Here is a 22,493-nt window from a genome sequence, read left to right on the forward strand (position 1 = left end):
TTCAGATCCTTTGCTATGAAACTCGAAATTGAGCTCAGGTGCATCCTGTTTCCATTGATCATCCTTGAGATGTTTCTACAACTTGATTGGAGTCCACCTGGGGTAAATTCAATTGATTGGACGAGATTTGGAAAGGCACACACCTGTCTATATAAGGTCCCACAGTTGACAGTGCATGTCAGAGCAAAAACCAAGCCATGAGGTCGAAGGAATTGTCTGTAGAGCTTCGAGACAGGATTGTGTCGAGGCACAGATCTGGGGAAGGGTGCCAGAAAATGTCTGCAGCATTGAAGGTCCCCAAGAACACAGTGGCCTCCATCATTCCTAAATGGAATAAGTTTGGAACCACAAAGACTCTTCCTAGAGCTGGCCGCCCGGCCAAACTGAGCAATCAGGGGAGAAGGGCCTTGATCAGGGAGGTGACCAAGAACCCAATGGTCACTCTGACAGAGCTCCAGAGTTCCTCTGTGGAGATGGGAGAATCTTCCAGAAGGACAACCATCTCTGCCGCACTCCACCAATCAGGCCTTTATGGTAGAGTGGCCAGACGGAAGTCACTCCTCAGTAAAAGGCACATGACAGCCCGCTTGGAGTTTGCCCAAAGGCACCTAAAGGACTCTCAGACCATGAGAAACAAGATTCTCTGGTCTGATGAAACCAAGATTGAACTCTTTGGCCTGAATGCCAAGCGTCAAGTCTGGAGGAAACCTGGCACCATCCCTACGGTGAAGCATGGTGGTAGGCAGCATCATGCTGTGGGGATGTCTTTCAACGGCAGGGACTAGGAGACTAGTCAGGATCGAGGGAAAGATGAACGGAGCAAAGTACAGAGAGATCCTTGATGAAAACCTGCTCCAGAGCGCTCAGGACCTCAGACTGGGGCGAAAGTTCACCTTCTAACAGGACGACGACCCTAAGCACACAGCCAAGACAATGCAGGAGTGGCTTCGGGCCAAGTCTCTGAATGTCCTTGAGTGGCCCGGACTTAAACCCAATTGAACATCTCTAGAGAGACCTGAAAATAGCTGTGCAGCAACGCTCCCCATCCAACCTGACAGAGCTTGAGAGGATCTGCAGAGAAGAATGGGAGAAATTTTAGAATAAGGCTGTAACGTAACAAAATGTGGAAAAAGTCAAGGGGTCTGAATACTTTCCGAATGCACTGTAGCTTCATTCTAAGTAGTGTACAAGTACATAGCTTCATTCTAAGTGGTGCACATGTATGGACATTGGATCAGAGCCATAGTGTAGTGGTCCAAATGTTTTGTCCAATATTACTGCCCCAGTAGCTAGATGGGGATGTATTACTGCCCCAGTAGCTAGATGGAGATGTATTACTGCCCCAGTAGCTAGATGGGGATGTATTACTGCCCCAGTAGCTAGATGGGGATGTATTACTGCCCCAGTAGCTAGATGGGATGTATTACTGCCCCAGTAGCCAGATGGAGATGTATTACTGCCCCAGTAGCCAGATGGAGATGTATTACTGACCCAGTAGCCAGATAAGGATGTATTACTGCCCCAGTAGCCAGATGGGATGTATTACTGCCCCAGTAGCCAGATGGAGATGTATTACTGCCCCAGTAGCCAGATGGGGATGTATTACTGCCCCAGTAGCCAGATGGGATGTATTACTGCCCCAGTAGCTAGATGGGATGTATTACTGCCCCAGTAGCTAGATGTGGATGTATTACTGCCCCAGTAGCTAGATGAGGATGTATTACTGCCCCAGTAGCTAGATGGAGATGTATTACTGCCCCAGTAGCCAGATGGGGATGTATTACTGCCCCAGTAGCCAGATGGGATGTATTACTGCCCCAGTAGCCAGATGTGGATGTATTACTGCCCCAGTAGCTAGATGGGGATGTATTACTGCCCCAGTAGCTAGATGGAGATGTATTACTGCCCCAGTAGCTAGATGGGGATGTATTACTGCCCCAGTAGCTAGATGGGATGTATTACTGCCCCAGTAGCCAGATGGAGATGTATTACTGCCCCAGTAGCTAGATGGAGATGTATTACTGCCCCAGTAGCTAGATGTGGATGTATTACTGCCCCAGTAGCTAGATGGGGATGTATTACTGCCCCAGTAGCTAGATGGGGATGTATTACTGCCCCAGTAGCTAGATGGGGATGTATTACTGCCCCAGTAGCTAGATGGAGATGTATTACTGCCCCAGTAGCTAGATGGGGATGTATTACTGCCCCAGTAGCTAGATGGGGATGTATTACTGCCCCAGTAGCTAGATGGGGATGTATTACTGCCCCAGTAGCTAGATGTGGATGTATTACTGCCCCAGTAGCTAGATGGGGATGTATTACTGCCCCAGTAGCTAGATGAGGATGTATTACTGCCCCAGTAGCTAGATGGAGATGTATTACTGCCCCAGTAGCTAGATGGGATGTATTACTGCCCCAGTAGCTAGATGAGGATGTATTACTGCCCCAGTAGCTAGATGGGATGTATTACTTCCCCAGTAGCTAGATGGAGATGTATTACTGCCCCAGTAGCCAGATGGGATGTATTACTGCCCCAGTAGCTAGATGGAGATGTATTACTGCCCCAGTAGCTAGATGGGGATGTATTACTGCCCCAGTAGCTAGATGGGGATGTATTACTGCCCCAGTAGCTAGATGGGGATGTATTACTGCCCCAGTAGCTAGATGGGGATGTATTACTGCCCCAGTAGCTAGATGGGGATGTATTACTGCCCCAGTAGCCAGATGGGATGTATTTCTGCCCCAGTAGCTAGATGGAGATGTATTACTGCCCCAGTAGCTAGATGGGATGTATTACTGCCCCAGTAGCCAGATGGGATGTATTACTGCCCCAGTAGCTAGATGGAGATGTATTACTGCCCCAGTAGCTAGATGGGATGTATTACTGCCCCAGTAGCCAGATGGGATGTATTACTGCCCCAGTAGCTAGATGGAGATGTATTACTGCCCCAGTAGCTAGATGGAGATGTATTACTGCCCCAGTAGCTAGATGGGGATGTATTACTGCCCCAGTAGCTAGATGGGGATGTATTACTGCCCCAGTAGCTAGATGGGGATGTATTACTGCCCCAGTAGCTAGATGGGGATGTATTACTGCCCCAGTAGCCAGATGGGATGTATTACTGCCCCAGTAGCTAGATGGAGATGTATTACTGCCCCAGTAGCTAGATGGGATGTATTACTGCCCCAGTAGCCAGATGGGATGTATTACTGCCCCAGTAGCTAGATGGAGATGTATTACTGCCCCAGTAGCTAGATGGAGATGTATTACTGCCCCAGTAGCTAGATGGGGATGTATTACTGCCCCAGTAGCTAGATGGGGATGTATTACTGCCCCAGTAGCTAGATGGAGATGTATTACTGCCCCAGTAGCCAGATGGAGATGTATTACTGCCCCAGTAGTTAGATGAGGATGTATTACTGCCCCAGTAGCTAGATGGGGATGTATTACTGCCCCAGTAGCTAGATGGGGATGTATTACTGCCCCAGTAGCTAGATGGGGATGTATTACTGCCCCAGTAGCTAGATGGGGATGTATTACTGCCCCAGTAGCTAGATGGGGATGTATTACTGCCCCAGTAGCTAGATGGAGATGTATTACTGCCCCAGTAGCTAGATGGGGATGTATTACTGCCCCAGTAGCCAGATGGGGATGTATTGTTGTGTATGTGACCTGACAGAAGGAGTATTGATATGTTCCTCTGTGGTTTTGTCACGGTGCAGTATGGTGTAACAGGCTGTGAGCGGCACAGATTTTTGATCAGGTTATTGATCGGGAGGATATTGATATCCTGCAGCGTCTCAGAGAACCTCAGCCTACACCAAGACCCCACGGACCGACACACACTTCCTGCTTCTTAACCAATCAAAGGAGTAAATTAGCATGTCAAAGCCACTAGCAGCCTTTGTCAACAGTCCTGCAGAGACCCAGTCATAGGAGCATTCACAAATCAAATCAAATTGTATTTGCCACATGCGCCGAATAAAACAGGTGTAGACCTTACAGTGAAATGTTTACTTACAAGCCCTTAACCAACAATGCAGTTTTAAGCAAAAAAGTGTTAAGTAAAAAATAGATTAGTCAAAAATAAAAATAATCAAGGAGCAGCATAAAATCAAATAACAGTAGGGAGGCTATATACAGGGGTACCGGTACAGAGTCAACGCAATCAGTTCTATATGTCATTCTATAGGAGCAACCACAGAGCTCCTATAAATCACCTCTCCTAAACAGGTGTTCTACTCTGTTAGCCGGCACCTCTCCTAAACAGGTGTTCTACTCTGCTAGCCAGCACCTCTCCTAAACAGGTGTTCTACTCTGCTAGCCAGCACCTCTCCTAAACAGGTGTTCTACTCTGCTAGCCAGCACCTCTCCTAAACAGGTGTTCTACTCTGTTAGCCAGCACCTCTCCTAAACAGGTGTTCTACTCTGCTAGCCGGCACCTCTCCTAAACAGGTGTTCTACTCTGCTAGCCAGCACCTCTCCTAAACAGGTGTTCTACTCTGCTAGCCAGCACCTCTCCTAAACAGGTGTTCTACTCTGCTAGCCAGCACCTCTCCTAAACAGGTGTTCTACTCTGCTAGCCAGCACCTCTCCTAAACAGGTGTTCTACTCTGCTAGCCAGCACCTCTCCTAAACAGGTGTTCTACTCTGCTAGCCAGCACCTCTCCTAAACAGGTGTTCTACTCTGCTAGCCAGCACCTCTCCTAAACAGGTGTTCTACTCTGCTAGCCAGCACCTCTCCTAAACAGGTGTTCTACTCTGCTAGCCGGCACCTCTCCTAAACAGGTGTTCTACTCTGCTAGCCAGCACCTCTCCTAAACAGGTGTTCTACTCTGCTAGCCAGCACCTCTCCTAAACAGGTGTTCTACTCTGCTAGCCAGCACCTCTCCTAAACAGGTGTTCTACTCTGCTAGCCAGCACCTCTCCTAAACAGGTGTTCTACTCTGCTAGCCAGCACCTCTCCTAAACAGGTGTTCTACTCTGCTAGCCAGCACCTCTCCTAAACAGGTGTTCTACTCTGCTAGCCAGCACCCTCTCTAAACAGGTGTTCTACTCTGCTAGCCAGCACCTCTCCTAAACAGGTGTTCTACTCTGCTAGCCAGCACCTCTCCTAAACAGGTGTTCTACTCTGCTAGCCAGCACCTCTCCTAAACAGGTGTTCTACTCTGCTAGCCAGCACCTCTCCTAAACAGGTGTTCTACTCTGCTAGCCAGCACCTCTCCTAAACAGGTGTTCTACTCTGCTAGCCAGCACCTCTCCTAAACAGGTGTTCTACTCTGCTAGCCAGCACCTCTCCTAAACAGGTGTTCTACTCTGCTAGCCAGCACCTCTCCTAAACAGGTGTTCTACTCTGCTAGCCAGCACCTCTCCTAAACAGGTGTTCTACTCTGCTAGCCAGCACCTCTCCTAACCAGGTGTTCTACTCTGCTAGCCAGCACCTCTCCTAAACAGGTGTTCTACTCTGTTAGCCAGCACCTCTCCTAACCAGGTGTTCTACTCTGCTAGCCAGCACCTCTCCTAAACAGGTGTTCTACTCTGCTAGCCAGCACCTCTCCTAAACAGGTGTGCGTTTCTTTCGCCTCGTAATGAGTCTGTTGGAAATAGACCAGTTTATAGGGAGACAATGTATTAGACATGTAGCTATTCCATGTCCCCAGGAGCTAGCCTGCCTCTGGCCTTTGATTGGTCACGTCTCTCCACACTCATTTGTCAACCTCATAATGTATATCCATAATGTACAATAAACACAATAGTAGAGGCCACGACCACCAGCCCCACGGCCACCAGCCCCACGGGCACCAGCCCCACGACCACCAGCCCCACGACCACCAGCCCCACGACCACCAGCCCCACGGGCACCAGCCCCACGACCACCAGCCCCACGGGCACCAGCCCCACGACCACCAGCCCCACGGGCACCAGCCCCACGACCACCAGCCCCACGGGCACCAGCCCTACTCATCAATCAAACTAAGTCTGCTCTGTCTGACAGGCTGTGTGTGTGTGTGTGTGTGTGTGTGTCTGTGTGTGTGTCTGTGTCTGTCTGTGTCTGTGTCTGTGTGTGTCTGTGTCTGTGTCTGTGTCTGTGTCTGTCTGTGTCTGTGTCTGTGTCTGTGTCTGTGTGTGTGTGTGTGTGTGTGTGTGTTGTGGGAAGGTGTGTTCACTGTTTGCACAGTCCAGGTAGCAGTCCAGTGCCAAGTTTGACCTCCCCAGCCCTCCCTCTCTCCCTCCCTCTCTGTCTCCCTCCCTCTCTGTCTCCCTCCCTCCCTCCCTCTCTGTCTCCCTCCCTCCCTCCCTCCCTCTCTGTCTCCCTTCCTGTCTCCCTCCCTCCCTTCCTGTCTCCCTCCCTCCCTTCCTGTCTCCCTCCCTCCCTCCCTTTTTCCTTGCTTTCACTCAAGTGGCTTTGTAGTGCCAGCGACAGAGTCCTCCCCTCCCCCCTCCTCTCTCCTCCCCTCCCCCTCCTCCCCCTCTCTGCCTGTCCTGCAGTTGCCGGGACAAGCCCATCTGGTATTTAGCCTAGCATTTGCCTGTGAATAGGGGGGAGTTGAGGGGAGGGGGAGGGATCTTGGGGACGGCACTGGGGGAGGTAGGGCAGAGTTTGCCTGGGCGCCAGGGGCTCAGTGTGTCTCTCAGGAGCTCAGTGAGAGGTTAGCGTCAGGACAGGCTGCTAGTGTCAGTGAGAGGTTAGCGTCAGGACAGGCTGCTAGTGTCAGTGAGAGGTTAGCCTTCAGGACAGGCTGCTAGTGTCAGTGAGAGGTTAGCGTCAGGACAGGCTGCTAGTGTCAGTGAGAGGTTAGCGTCAGGACAGGCTGCTAGTGTCAGTGAGAGGTTAGCGTCAGGACAGGCTGCTAGTGTCAGTGAGAGGTTAGCCTTCAGGACAGGCTGCTAGTGTCAGTGAGAGGTTAGTGGTTGGTTAGTTAGCATCCCGGCACGGCCATCAGGACTGTTAGGATGACTGCTGCAGCTGCCTGCTCCACACAGGAACCCACCGACACAGGACACACCGAGGTAGGACACCAGAGACTACACACACTACTCACTACACACTACTCACTACTCACTACACACTACACACTACTCACTACTCACTACACACTACACACTACACACTACACACTACACACTACTCACTACTCACTACACACTACACACTACACACTACACACTACACACTACTCACTACACACTACTCACTACACACTACTGACATGGGAAAGAGAAGAGCGCGGGAAGAGGGGTTAGGAAAGAGGTCTTCATCTAGTTTGACTATGTTGTGGTCGGACCACCGACTCAGGACACACTAACGTATGGCGGCAGAGCCAACCCACACTGTACCCCTACCCTACACCTAGGGAACGAGAATGAATGGGCCGATGGCTAGTTTTCACTGTGTTGTGGTTTTAGCTTTTAGCATGTTGACTTGTTGTGGGGTGTGAGCGTGGATAACTGGAACATCTACTTATGTAGAGAGCGGTCGTTTTAACTCGCTACTTGTCTCAGCTTGTTGGCTATGCCGGGTGGGTCTTTTGTGTTTTTGCTGTGGAGCTGAAAAGCTATAAAGTTTCAAGTTGTATTAGTCATATGTTACACATGGGATACACCGTCCAATGAAATGCTTACTGGCAGGTTCCTTCTGGACGATGCAACAACAATGATAAATAATAGAATGGAAGATTAGGAACACAGAGTAAATGTCTCCGTAGCCCCAACGGCCAGCAGGAATCTCTGGGGGGGTTTGTCTTGAATGGAGCTCTGGTGGTCTCATCAGGACAGACCACTAACTAACTAACTCCTACTTCCATCCCCCCTCTCCTCTCCCCCTGTCCTCTCCCTACCCCCTCTCTCCCCCTGTCCTCTCCCCCTCTCTCTCTCCCCCTCTCTCTCTCCCCCTCTCTTCCTGTCCTCTCCTCTCTCCCCCTGTCCTCTCCCCCTCTCTCTCTGTTCCCTCTCTTGTCCTCTCCCCCTCTCTCTCTCCCCTCTCTCTTTTTCCCTTTTGTCCTCTCTCCCCTCTCTCCTCTCTTGTCCTCTCCTTCTCTCCTCTCCTCTCCCTCTCTCCCCCTCTCCTCTCCCCCTCTCTCTCTCTCTCTTTTCTACACAGCACTGTGTAGCCTTCTGAATGCATGTTTCAGTGGAGAGCATCCTGAATGTTAGTTGTGGGTGTGAATTGCAGGGTGAGTCGAAGAGGTGTTTGTTTGAGAGATTTAGTGTTCGTCTAGTGTTAGCTGTTGGGTGAGAGCTGAATAGCAGTCAAGCTGAGTTTGCCAATGGAGTAGCACTTAATGGAATAGCACTTGGACTAGCTAGCCTAAGTACCTCTATAAGCTAGCCTCAGGCTAACGGGTTGTAGGCTTCTACTAGCTAGCCTCAGGCTAACAGGTTGTAGGCTTCTACTAGCTAGCCTCAGGCTAACAGGTTGTAGGCTTCTACTAGCTAGCCTCAGGCTAACGGGTTGTAGGCTTCTACTAGCTAGCCTCAGGCTAACGGGTTGTAGGCTTCTACTAGCTAGCCTCAGGCTAACAGGTTGTAGGCTTCTACTAGCTAGCCTCAGGGCTAACGTGTTGTAGGAGGCTTCTACTGCTTTATAAAGGCTAGCACTACTACTACTAGCCTCAGGGCCTAACGTGTTGTAGGCTTCTACTGCTGTTAGTAAAGGATAGCAGCTACTACTACTAGCCTCAGGGCTAACGGGTTGTAGAAGGGTCCTACTGCTGCCTTATAAAGGATAGTACTACTACTATTAGCCTCAGGGCTAACATGTTGTAGAGGGTTCTACTAGCTCCTCAGGCTAAAGGGTAGCACTACTACTACTAGCCTCAGGGCTAACAGGTTGTAGGAGGGTTCTACTAGCTAGCCTCAGGCTAACGGATAGTAGCTACTACTACTAGCCTCAGGGCTAACGGGTTGTAGGGTTCTACTGCTAGCCTCAGGCTAACGGGTTGTAGGCTACTACTAGCTAGCCTCAGGGCTAACGGGTTGTAGGCTTCTACTGCTAGCCTCAGGCTAACGGGTTGTAGGCTTCTACTAGCTAGCCTCAGGCTAACGGGTTGTAGGCTTCTACTAGCTAGCCTCAGGCTAACGGGTTGTAGGCTTCTACTAGCTAGCCTCAGGCTAACGGGTTGTAGGCTTCTACTAGCTAGCCTCAGGCCTAACGGGTTGTAGGCTTCTACTAGCTAGCCTCAGGCCTAACGGGTTGTAGGTCTAATGTGTTGTAGAGTTAGATGGGGTAAGCTGCACATTTCCCCTTTCTGAATAGCAGCCAAGCTGAGTTTGCCAATGGAATAGCACTTCTATAAGCTAGCCTAGCCTCAGGGCTAACGTGTTGTAGAAGGGGACTACTGCTTTATAAAGGATAGCACTACTACTATTAGCCTCAGGGCTAACGTGTTGTAGAAGGCGACTACTGCTTTATAAAAGATAGCACTACTACTATTAGCCTCAGGGCTAACATGTTGTAGGAGGGTTCTACTGCTTTATAAAGGATAGCACTACTACTATTAGCCTCAGGGCTAACATGTTGTAGGAGGGTCCTACTGCTTTATAAAGGATAGCACTACTACTATTAGCCTCAGGGCTAACGTGTTGTAGGAGGGTACTACTGCTTTATAAAGGATAGCACTACTACTATTAGCCTAGCCTCAGGGCTAACGTGTTGTAGAAGGGTCCTACTGCTTTATAAAGGATAGCACTACTACTATTAGCCTCAGGGCTAACGTGTTGTAGGAGGGTCCTACTGCTTTATAAAGGATAGCACTACTACTATTAGCCTCAGGGCTAACGTGTTGTAGGAGGGTACTACTGCTTTATAAAGGATAGCACTACTACTATTGTAGCCTCAGGGCTAACGTGTTGTAGGAGGGTCCTACTGCTTTATAAAGGATAGCACTACTACTATTAGCCTCAGGGCTAACGTGTTGTAGGAGGGTCCTACTGCTTTATAAAGGATAGCACTACTACTATTAGCCTCAGGGCTAACGTGTTGTAGGAGGCGACTACTGCTTTATAAAGGATAGCACTACTACTATTAGCCTCAGGGCTAACGTGTTGTAGGAGGGTACTACTGCTTTATAAAGGATAGCACTACTACTATTAGCCTAGCCTCAGGGCTAACGTGTTGTAGAAGGGTCCTACTGCTTTATAAAGGATAGCACTACTACTATTAGCCTCAGGGCTAACGTGTTGTAGGAGGGTACTACTGCTTTATAAAGGATAGCACTACTACTATTAGCCTCAGGGCTAACGTGTTGTAGGAGGCTACTACTGCTTTATAAAGGATAGCACTACTACTATTAGCCTCAGGGCTAACGTGTTGTAGGAGGGTCCTACTGCTTTATAAAGGATAGCACTACTACTATTAGCCTCAGGGCTAACGTGTTGTAGGAGGGTCCTACTGCTTTATAAAGGATAGCACTACTACTATTAGCCTCAGGGCTAACGTGTTGTAGGAGGGTACTACTGCTTTATAAAGGATAGCACTACTACTATTAGCCTCAGGGCTAACGTGTTGTAGAAGGGTACTACTGCTTTATAAAGGATAGCATTACTACTATTAGCCTCAGGGCTAACGTGTTGTAGGAGGGTCCTACTGCTTTATAAAGGATAGCACTACTACTATTAGCCTCAGGGCTAACGTGTTGTAGGAGGGTCCTACTGCTTTATAAAGGATAGCACTACTACTATTAGCCTCAGGGCTAACGTGTTGTAGGAGGGTTCTACTGCTTTATAAAGGATAGCACTACTACTATTAGCCTCAGGGCTAACGTGTTGTAGGAGGCGACTACTGCTTTATAAAGGATAGCACTACTACTATTAGCCTCAGGGCTAACGTGTTGTAAGAGGGTCCTACTGCTTTATAAAGGATAGCACTACTACTATTAGCCTCAGGGCTAACGTGTTGTAGGAGGGTACTACTGCTTTATAAAGGATAGCACTACTACTATTAGCCTCAGGGCTAACGTGTTGTAGGAGGGTACTACTGCTTTATAAAGGATAGCACTACTACTATTAGCCTCAGGGCTAACGTGTTGTAGGAGGCGACTACTGCTTTATAAAGGATAGCACTACTATTAGCCTCAGGGCTAACGTGTTGTAGGAGGGTCCTACTGCTTTATAAAAGAATGAGGGGTTATTTGACAACACATATGATGAGGTGTTGATTGCTTTTTTCCTGGTCTCTCTCTCTCACACACTGGGGGAACCTGGTGTCAACTTCCCTGTGTGTCTGTGTGTGTCTGTGTGTGTCTGTGTGTGTCTGTGTGTGTGAGCAAAAAGCAATTAACACTGAGTGACTGGGACCTATGCAGCTGTTGCAGTTTCCTCAGGGAAAAGGGATTGATTTGGTTGTTTTATTGTCCTCAGCAGAGATATCAGACCAGGTGTCCCACAGGACGGGGTTATTGGACTGATAAGAGAAAGGGAAAGAGACACAGAGAGCTCTGCATGGTCCTTCAACTGCTGTTGGATCAGTTGTTATGGTTGGTGGTCAGTGAAAGAGAATGAGAGAGAGCTCTGCATGGTCCTTCAACTGCTGTTGGATCAGTTGTTGTTATGGTTGGTGGTCAGTGAAAGAGAATGAGAGAGAGCTCGGCATGGTCCTTCAACTGCTGTTGGATCAGTTGTTATGGTTGGTGGTCAGTGAAAGAGAATGAGAGAGAGCTCGGCATGGTCCTTCAACTGCTGTTGGATCAGTTGTTATGGTTGGTGGTCAGTGAAAGAGAATGAGAGAGAGCTCGGCATGGTCCTTCAACTGCTGTTGGATCAGTTGTTATGGTTGGTGGTCAGTGAAAGAGAATGAGAGAGAGCTCTGCATGGTCCTTCAACTGCTGTTGGATCAGTTGTTATGGTTGGTGGTCAGTGAAAGAGAATGAGAGAGAGCTCGGCATGGTCCTTCAACTGCTGTTGGATCAGTTGTTATGGTTGGTGGTCAGTGAAAGAGAATGAGAGAGAGCTCTGCATGGTCCTTCAACTGCTGTTGGATCAGTTGTTATGGTTGGTGGTCAGTGAAAGAGAATGAGAGAGAGCTCTGCATGGTCCTTCAACTGCTGTTGGATCAGTTGTTGTTATGGTTGGTGGTCAGTGAAAGAGAATGAGAGGGCGCTCCTTTTCTTTTTGGTGTTTTATGGCAGTGTGCAAGCCAACCAATGGGTCCCTTATCTAGATGTCCTGTCAGTCTACTGTATAGGTCAGGGGTTATGGTTAGAGGTGGCTTCCTGGATAGCTTGTGACTGTTATCCTTTACATGTCCATGTCTCCTATTGGCAACGGAGTGAGGAATTGTGGAGGAGACAGGAGGGGAAAGTGACTCTGTGTGCGTTCCAAATGGCACCCTGTTCCCTTTATAGTGCACTACTTTTGACCAGAGAATGGCACCCTGTTCCCTTCATAGTGCACTACTTTTGACCAGAGAATGGCACCCTGTTCCCTTCATAGTGCACTACTTTTGACCAGGGCCCTATGGGGAATAGGGTGCCATTTGGGACGCATCCCCCTCAACAGAATGTGGGACAACCCCGGTTCCCCTTTCATCTTTTGGGGGTTCCTCTCCCCTCCTCCCTGAACCCCAGGGGAGGGTGAGCATGCCCTTCTGATCATCCTGCTTGACTGGATCCCTCCCCCTCCCCGCAGGGACACTGTCCCTCCGCCCCCTCTGACCAGACCCCCAAACACAGCCCTCTGTCTGCCCCGTACCCCTGTTGGTTGTAAGATTGTTGTTACTACATTGTGTATTTCTATTGGTGTGTGGTGGTGGTGGTGGTAGGCAGTGTGTGGTGGTGGTGGTAGGCAGTGTGTGGTGGTGGTGGTATTCAGTGTGTGGTGGTGGTGGTATGCAGTGTGTGGTGGTGGTGGTATGCAGTGTGTGGTGGTGGTGGTATGCAGTGTGTGGTGGTGGTTGTGGTGGTATGCAGTGTGTGGTGGTGGTGGTATGCAGTGTGTGGTGGTGGTGGTATGCAGTGTGTGGTGGTGGTTGTGGTATGCAGTGTGTGGTGGTGGTGGTGGTATGCAGTGTGTGGTGGTGGTGGTGGTATGCAGTGTGTGGTAGTGGTGGTATGCAGTGTGTGGTGGTGGTGGTGGTATGCAGTGTGTGGTGGTGGTGGTAGGCAGTGTGTGGTGGTGGTTGTGGTATGCGGTGTGTGGTGGTGGTGATATGCAGTGTGTGGTGGTGGTTGTGGTATGCGGTGTGTGGTGGTGGTGGTATGCAGTGTGTGGTGGTGGTGGTATGCAGTGTGTGGTGGTGGTTGTGGTATGCAGTGTGTGGTGGTGGTGGTATGCAGTGTGTGGTGGTGGTGGTATGCAGTGTGTGGTGGTGGTGGTATGCAGTGTGTGGTGGTGGTTGTGGTATGCAGTGTGTGGTGGTGGTGGTGGTATGCAGTGTGTGGTGGTGGTGGTGGTATGCAGTGTGTGGTGGTGGTGGTATGCAGTGTGTGGTGGTGGTGGTGGTATGCAGTGTGTGGTGGTGGTGGTAGGCAGTGTGTGGTGGTGGTTGTGGTATGCGGTGTGTGGTGGTGGTGATATGCAGTGTGTGGTGGTGGTTGTGGTATGCGGTGTGTGGTGGTGGTGGTATGCAGTGTGTGGTGGTGGTGGTATGCAGTGTGTGGTGGTGGTTGTGGTATGCAGTGTGTGGTGGTGGTGGTAGGCAGTGTGTGGTGGTGGTGGTATGCAGTGTGTGGTGGTGGTGGTATGCAGTGTGTGGTGGTGGTGGTGGTATGCAGTGTGTGGTGGTGGTTGTGGTATGCAGTGTGTGGTGGTGGTGGTATGCAGTGTGTGGTGGTGGTGGTATGCAGTGTGTGGTGGTGGTGGTGGTACGCAGTGTGTGGTGGTGGTGGTATGCAGTGTGTGGTGGTGGTGGTATGCAGTGTGTGGTGGTGGTGGTGGTATGCAGTGTGTGGTGGTGGTGGTATGCAGTGTGTGGTGGTGGTGGTATGCAGTGTGTGGTGGTGGTGGTGGTGGTATGCAGTGTGTGGTGGTGGTGGTGGTATGCAGTGTGTGGTGGTGGTGGTATGCAGTGTGTGGTGGTGGTGGTATGCAGTGTGTGGTGTACCCCACTCCACTCCAGGGGACCTTACTCTGCAGCACAATAACAAGCCCCATACTCTTTTAATTAGGCCCTACCTTACAGAAGCCCTACCGACCCTCTGCCACGCTCTGTTGGGGACCTCTTCAGTGTTGTAGCTAAACTGGGGGTTCAGTTATCTGGCCCTAACACCTATAGACATGTGGTTCAGTTAACGAGAGAGGGGGGGTTAATGAAGGAGAGGGGGTTAACGAGAGAGAGGGGGTTAACGAGAGAGAGGGGGTTAATGAAGGTGTATGAGGATGGGGGAAAGTGGCGTTGGTCCCAGAGAGAAGAGACAATGGTAGAACCAGCCTGTTACGGTGAACAGCAACACAGCTTGTTAACCACTGGACTGGACAGCAGATGCACTGGAGCCCAGCCAGTCAGTCAGTCCAGGTCTACCTCTGGTTAATTAGCCACCTGGCTAGCACATGTTGTATAAAAACATGTTGAAATGCAGCTTCTCTAATTTACAATGTTCGTGTTCGGCTTGTTTGCTTGACGTGATTGAGTGTTTGTTACATGGTAATGATAGCCTAGCTGCTAGTGTGTTACATGGTAATGATAGCCTAGCTGCTAGTGTTAGTTACATGGTAATGATAGCCTAGCTGCTAGTGTTAGTTACATGGTAATGATAGCCTAGCTGCTAGTGTTAGTTACATGGTAATGATAGCCTAGCTGCTAGTGTTAGTTACATGGTAATGATAGCCTAGCTGCTAGTGTTAGTTACATGGTAATGATAGCCTAGCTGCTAGTGTTAGTTACATGGTAATGATAGCCTAGCTGCTAGTGTTAGTTACATGGTAATGATAGCCTAGCTGCTAGTGTTAGTTACATGGTAATGATAGCCTAGCTGCTAGTGTTAGTTACATGGTAATGATAGCCTAGCTGCTAGTGTTAGTTACATGGTAATGATAGCCCTAGCTGCTAGTGTTAGTTACATGGTAATGATAGCCTAGCTGCTAGTGTGTGGTTACATGGTAATGATAGCCTAGCTGCTAGTGTTAGTTACATGGTAATGATAGCCTAGCTGCTAGTGTTAGTTACATGGTAATGATAGCCTAGCTGCTAGTGTTAGTTACATGGTAATGATAGCCTAGCTGCTAGTGTTAGTTACATGGTAATGATAGCCTAGCTGCTAGTGTTAGTTACATGGTAATGATAGCCTAGCTGCTAGTGTTAGTTACATGGTAATGATAGCCTAGCTGCTAGTGTTAGTTACATGGTAATGATAGCCTAGCTGCTAGTGTTAGTTACATGGTAATGATAGCCTAGCTGCTAGTGTTAGTTACATGGTAATGATAGCCTAGCTGCTAGTGTTAGTTACATGGTAATGATAGCCTAGCTGCTAGTGTGTGTTACATGGTAATGATAGCCTAGCTGCTAGTGTTAGTTACATGGTAATGATAGCCTAGCTGCTAGTGTTAGTTACATGGTAATGATAGCCTAGCTGCTAGTGTGTGTTACATGGTAATGATAGCCTAGCTGCTAGTGTTAGTTACATGGTAATGATAGCCTAGCTGCTAGTGTTAGTTACATGGTAATGATAGCCTAGCTGCTAGTGTGTGTTACATGGTAATGATAGCCTAGCTGCTAGTGTTAGTTACATGGTAATGATAGCCTAGCTGCTAGTGTTAGTTACATGGTAATGATAGCCTAGCTGCTAGTGTTAGTTACATGGTAATGATAGCCTAGCTGCTAGTGTTAGTTACATGGTAATGATAGCCTAGCTGCTAGTGTTAGTTACATGGTAATGATAGCCTAGCTGCTAGTGTTAGTTACATGGTAATGATAGCCTAGCTGCTAGTGTGTGTTACATGGTAATGATAGCCTAGCTGCTAGTGTTAGTTACATGGTAATGATAGCCTAGCTGCTAGTGTTAGTTACATGGTAATGATAGCCTAGCTGCTAGTGTTAGTTACATGGTAATGATAGCCTAGCTGCTAGTGTTAGTTACATGGTAATGATAGCCTAGCTGCTAGTGTTAGTTACATGGTAATGATAGCCTAGCTGCTAGTGTTAGTTACATGGTAATGATAGCCTAGCTGCTAGTGTTAGTTACATGGTAATGATAGCCTAGCTGCTAGTGTTAGTTACATGGTAATGATAGCCTAGCTGCTAGTGTTGAGTTACATGGTAATGATAGCCTAGCTGCTAGTGTTAGTTACATGGTAATGATAGCCTAGCTGCTAGTGTTAGTTACATGGTAATGATAGCCTAGCTGCTAGTGTTAGTTACATGGTAATGATAGCCTAGCTGCTAGTGTTGGTTACATGGTAATGATAGCCTAGCTGCTAGTGTTAGTTACATGGTAATGATAGCCTAGCTGCTAGTGTTAGTTACATGGTAATGATAGCCTAGCTGCTAGTGTTAGTTACATGGTAATGATAGCCTAGCTGCTAGTGTTAGTTACATGGTAATGATAGCCTAGCTGCTAGTGTTAGTTACATGGTAATGATAGCCTAGCTGCTAGTGTTAGTTACATGGTAATGATAGCCTAGCTGCTAGTGTTAGTTACATGGTAATGATAGCCTGGCTGCTGAGTGTTAGTTACATGGTAATGATAGCCTAGCTGCTAGTGTTAGTTACATGGTAATGATAGCCTAGCTGCTAGTGTTAGTTACATGGTAATGATAGCCTAGCTGCTAGTGTGAGTTACATGGTAATGATAGCCTAGCTGCTAGTGTGTAGTTACATGGTAATGATAGCCTAGCTGCTAGTGTTAGTTACATGGTAATGATAGCCTAGCTGCTAGTGTTAGTTACATGGTAATGATAGCCTAGCTGCTAGTGTTAGTTACATGGTAATGATAGCCTAGCTGCTAGTGTTAGTTAGTCATGGTAATGATAGCCTAGCTGCTAGTGTTAGTTACATGGTAATGATAGCCTAGCTGCTAGTGTTAGTTACATGGTAATGATAGCCTAGCTGCTAGTGTTAGTTACATGGTAATGATAGCCTAGCTGCTAGTGTTAGTTACATGGTAATGATAGCCTAGCTGCTAGTGTTAGTTACATGGTAATGATAGCCTAGCTGCTAGTGTTAGTTACATGGTAATGATAGCCTAGCTGCTAGTGTTAGTTACATGGTAATGATAGCCTAGCTGCTAGTGTTAGTTACATGGTAATGATAGCCTAGCTGCTAGTGTTAGTTACATGGTAATGATAGCCTAGCTGCTAGTGTTAGTTACATGGTAATGATAGCCTAGCTGCTAGTGTGTGTTACATGGTAATGATAGCCTAGCTGCTAGTGTTAGTTACATGGTAATGATAGCCTAGCTGCTAGTGTTAGTTACATGGTAATGATAGCCTAGCTGCTAGTGTTAGTTACATGGTAATGATAGCCTAGCTGCTAGTGTTAGTTACATGGTAATGATAGCCCTAGCTGCTAGTGTGTGTTACATGGTAATGATAGCCTAGCTGCTAGTGTTAGTTACATGGTAATGATAGCCTAGCTGCTAGTGTTAGTTACATGGTAATGATAGCCTAGCTGCTAGTGTTGAGTTACATGGTAATGATAGCCTAGCTGCTAGTGTGTGTTACATGGTAATGATAGCCTAGCTGCTAGTGTTAGTTACATGGTAATGATAGCCTAGCTGCTAGTGTTAGTTACATGGTAATGATAGCCTAGCTGCTAGTGTTAGTTACATGGTAATGATAGCCTAGCTGCTAGTGTTAGTTACATGGTAATGATAGCCTAGCTGCTAGTGTTAGTTACATGGTAATGATAGCCTAGCTGCTAGTGTTAGTTACATGGTAATGATAGCCTAGCTGCTAGTGTTAGTTACATGGTAATGATAGCCTAGCTGCTAGTGTTAGTTACATGGTAATGATAGCCTAGCTGCTAGTGTTAGTTACATGGTAATGATAGCCTAGCTGCTAGTGTTAGTTACATGGTAATGATAGCCTAGCTGCTAGTGTTAGTTACATGGTAATGATAGCCTAGCTGCTAGTGTTTTTTTCTCACAATGACCTTTGACCAGTCCTCCTCTCAATAGGCTGTCTTCTAGGCCTGAAGCTCTGGTTTATTCATAGTCTGGTTTACTAATGTGCCCTATTATTATATGCCTTCAACTTCACTTAAAACGTGCCTAATTCTTCAACATGAAAAACAGTCTTCTTGGTTAACAAGGTTTAGGTGTTTGACTGATCTAATAACCTGTGATTGATATTCCATTCCTGTCTGTTCCATTGAAAGGGTTATAATGAAATGCTGAGTGAGATCCATGTGAATGCCCTGGGGTGGTTAATTGACATATGTGTGCCACTGTGTCTCTTTGGGCCCTCTGTATAATGTGATGAGTCAAACAGGCAGACAGACACACACACGCACGCACACACGCACACACACACACGCACACGCACACGCACACGCACCACACGCACACACACACACACACACACACACACACACACACACACACACACACACACACACACAGAAACAGACGCGGTGTTATTGAATTAGTCCTCCCCTCTCTCCTCTCTCCTAGGCCTAGTTAAGGGTGATCTTTAACCACAAAAGGTTTGCGGAGGAATCGGAGTGAGTCGTGTGTGTGTGTTTACATTTACATTTACATTTACATCATTTAGCAGACGCTCTTATCCAGAGCAACTTACAAATTGGTGCATTCACCTTATAGCCAGTGGGATAACCACTTTACAATGTTTTTTTGTAACGGGGGGTGGGGTAAGGGGGGGGTAGAAGGATTACTTTATCCTATCCCAGGTATTCCTTAAAGAGGTGGGGTTTCAAATGTCTCCGGAAGGTGGTGAGTGACTCCGCTGTCCTGGCGTCGTGAGGGAGCTTGTTCCACCATTGGGGTGCCAGAGCAGCGAACAGTTTTGACTGGGCTGAGCGGGAACTGTGCTTCCGCAGAGGAAGGGGAGCCAGCAGGCCAGAGGTGGATGAACGCAATGCCCTCGCCTGGGTGTAGGGACTGATCAGAACCTGAAGGTACGAAGGTGCCGTTCCCCTCACAGCTCCATAGGCAAGCACCATGGTCTTGTAGCAGATGCGAGCTTCAACTGGAAGCCAGTGGAGTGTGCGGAGGAGCGGGGTGACGTGAGAGAACTTGGGAAGGTTGAACACCAGACGGGCTGCGGCATTCTGGATGAGTTGTAGGGGTTTAATGGCACAGGCAGGGAGCCCAGCCAACAGCGAGTTGCAGTAATCCAGACGGGAGATGACAAGTGCCTGGATTAGGACCTGTGCCGCTTCCTGTGTAAGGCAGGGTCGTACTCTCAGAATGTTGTAGAGCATGAACCTACAGGATCGGGCCACCGCCTTGATGTTAGCGGAGAACGACAGGGTGTTGTCCAGGGTCACGCCAAGGCTCTTCGCACTCTGGGAGGAGGACACAACGGAGTTGTCAACCGTGATGGCGAGATCATGGAACGGGAAGTCCTTCCCCGGGAGGAAGAGCAGCTCCGTCTTGCCGAGGTTCAGCTTGAGGTGGTGATCCGTCATCCATACTGATATGTCTGCCAGACATGCAGAGATGCGATTCGCCACCTGGTTATCAGAAGGGGGAAAGGAGAAGAGTTGTGTGTCGTCTGCGTAGCAATGATAGGAGTGTTAATCAGCAGTGTGTGTGTGTGTGTGTGTGTTAATCAGCAGTGTGTGTGTGTGTTAATCAGCAGTGTGTGTGTGTGTGTGTGTGTGTGTGTGTGTGTGTGTGTGTTAATCAGCAGTGTGTGTGTGTGTATTTGTGTGTGTGTGTGTGTGTGTGTTAATAAGCAGTGTGTGTGTTAATAAGCAGTGTGTGTGTGTGTGTGTGTGTGTGTGTGTGTGTGTAACGGCTGAGTTGTCGTCATACTGATGATCATCCTGATATATTCTGACCACTCTGCCACAGTCTACTCTGTCCCTCTCCCTGACGCTACCCAGCTACCGCTCACCAGGCTGTGTGTTCCCAGGGTCCGGAGAGCGTACACACACACACACACACACACACACACACACAGAGTGTACGTACACACACACACACACACACACACATAGAGAGTGTACGTACACACACACAAACACAGAGTGTACGTACACACACACAAACACAGAACGTATGTACGTACACACACACACACACACACACACACACACACACACACACTGCCGGAGGGGCAGCCCATCACAGACACACACTGCCGGAGGGGGCAGCCCATCACAGACACACTGCCGGAGGGGGCAGCCCATCACAGACACACTGCCGGAGGGGGCAGCCCATCACAGACACACTGCCGGAGGGGGCAGCCCATCACAGACACACTGCCGGAGGGGGCAGCCCATCACAGACACACACTGCCGGAGGGGGCAGCCCATCACAGACACACTGCCGGAGGGGGCAGCCCATCACAGACACACTGCCGGAGGGGGCAGCCCATCACAGACACACTGCCGGAGGGGGCAGCCCATCACAGACACACACTGCCGGAGGGGGCAGCCCATCACAGACACACTGCCGGAGGGGGCAGCCCATCACAGACACACTGCCGGAGGGGGCAGCCCATCACAGACACACTGCCGGAGGGGGCAGCCCATCACAGACACACTGCCGGAGGGGGCAGCCCATCACAGACACACTGCCGGAGGGGGCAGCCCATCACAGACACACTGCCGGAGGGGGCAGCCCATCACAGACACACTGCCGGAGGGGGCAGCCCATCACAGACACACACTGCCGGAGGGGGCAGCCCATCACAGACACACTGCCGGAGGGGGCAGCCCATCACAGACCCATTTAACAGTATTGACAGATCCAGACTGGCACAATGAGACAAAGAACAGCTCTACAAAACACTCAAGTCAACTCAGACTGGATTCTATAAAAGTCTTCCATGGTAATAAAGGAACTGCAGTACATAGCACTAGGAAAGGAACTGCAGTACATAGCACTAGGAAAGGAACTGCAGTACATAGCACTAGGAAAGGAACTGCAGTACATAGCACTAGGAAAGGAACTGCAGTACATAGCACTAGGAAAGGAAATGTTGTTTCTGGTATTGGAAGAGAAAAGGCCTGATTTGACAGTAGCTTTATAGAAAACAGCAGCCTATCTCAAAAGGACAGAGGGGAGTTCAGCTTTAGTTAACAGTGTTGGATTATGTCCCAAATGACACACTATCCCCTATATAGTGAACTACTAGGGGGCCATTTGGGAAGCAGACATTGGAAACAGCAGCTTTCCTCTAAGGGACAAGGGGAGTTGAGCTTAGTTAACAGTCTCTGTTGGCAGCTGTTCACTTCGACATGTTGAAGTCATGATTCAGTAGGAAGTCATTTAGAAGTCACGATTCAGTAGGAAGTCATTCAAAAGTTATGATACAGTAGGAAGTCATTCAGAAGCCATGATTCACTAGGAAGTAATTCAGAAGTAATTCAGTAGGAAGTCATTCAGAAGTCATGATTCACTAGGACGTCATTCAGAAGTAATTCAGTAGGAAGTCATTCAGAAGCCATGATTCACTAGGAAGTCATTCAGAAGTCATGATTCACTAGGAAGTCATTCAGAAGCCATGATTCACTAGGAAGTCATTCAGTAGGAAATCATTCAGAAGTCATGATTCAGTAGGATGTCATTCAGAAGCCACACAGCTCTCCAGACCCAGACCCCCCTACACCCCCTGGCCAAGACCCAGTCCTCCCTACACCCCCTGGCCCAGACCCAGTCCCCCCTACACCCCCTGGCCCAGACCCAGTCCCCCCTACACCCCCTGGCCCAGACCCAGTCCCCCCTACACCCCCTGGCCCAGACCCAGTCCTCCCTACACCCCTGGCCCAGACCCAGTCCTCCCTACACCCCCTGGCCCAGACCCAGTCCTCCCTACACCCCCTGGCCCAGACCCAGTCCTCCCTACACCCCCTGGCCCAGACCCAGACCCCCCTACACTCCATACACTATCTCCTGGGGGCTTCCTGGATGGATAAATGGATAGAGTGGTTATTGTACTCCTCACATGACGCCAGGGGATCCCAGTAAGGGATCTCTCCTCTCCTCTCCTCTCCTCTCCTCTCCTCTCCTCTCCTCTCTTCTCTTCTCTTTCCAAGCCATCAAGCCATCATTAGCCCCTGTAAAGCCAGCAAACCCTTGTCAATGAGAAACAGATATTTTCTTTAACGGCTGCAATTAGTTGGCCATCTGCTCTTTATTTGTGACTCTCTGAGTCAGAGGTTCCTTCAGTTCATAGAACGTATTCAGTTCAGGATGAATTCTAGGAAAGTAGGTCCCTGACTGTTGAATCAATCAATCAATCAATTTTATTTTATATAGCCCTTCTTACATCAGCTAATATCTCGAAGTGCTGTACAGAAACCCAGCCTAAAACCCCAAACAGCTAATAATGCAGGTGTAGAAGCACGGTGGCTAGGAAAAACTCCCTAGAAAGGCAAAACCTAGGAAGAAACCTAGAGAGGAACCAGGCTATGAGGGGTGGCCAGTCCTCT

The 22,493-nt window shown here is 48.8% G+C and overlaps 1 protein-coding gene across 5 annotated transcripts in view; it reads left to right on the forward strand.

The window, feature by feature from the left end:
- The first annotated feature begins 6,606 nt into the window (after nucleotides 1-6,606).
- Nucleotides 6,607-22,493, forward strand: part of plekhg4 (pleckstrin homology domain containing, family G (with RhoGef domain) member 4) — a 73,591-nt gene continuing 57,704 nt past the window's right edge. For 2 of the 5 annotated variants that reach the window (XM_045209976.1, XM_045209975.1), the window contains exon 1: nucleotides 6,607-7,012. In XM_045209976.1, coding sequence (XP_045065911.1) covers nucleotides 6,956-7,012 — 57 coding nt within the window. In that variant the 5' untranslated portion in view covers nucleotides 6,607-6,955. The remainder of the gene's footprint in view (nucleotides 7,013-22,493) is intronic. The other 3 variants (XM_041859581.2, XM_041859582.2, XM_041859580.2) reach the window with 3 other exon arrangements.

The sequence above is a fragment of the Coregonus clupeaformis genome, chromosome 32 (assembly GCF_020615455.1).
Source record: "Coregonus clupeaformis isolate EN_2021a chromosome 32, ASM2061545v1, whole genome shotgun sequence".
In the NCBI taxonomy this organism is placed as follows: Eukaryota; Metazoa; Chordata; class Actinopteri; order Salmoniformes; family Salmonidae; genus Coregonus; species Coregonus clupeaformis.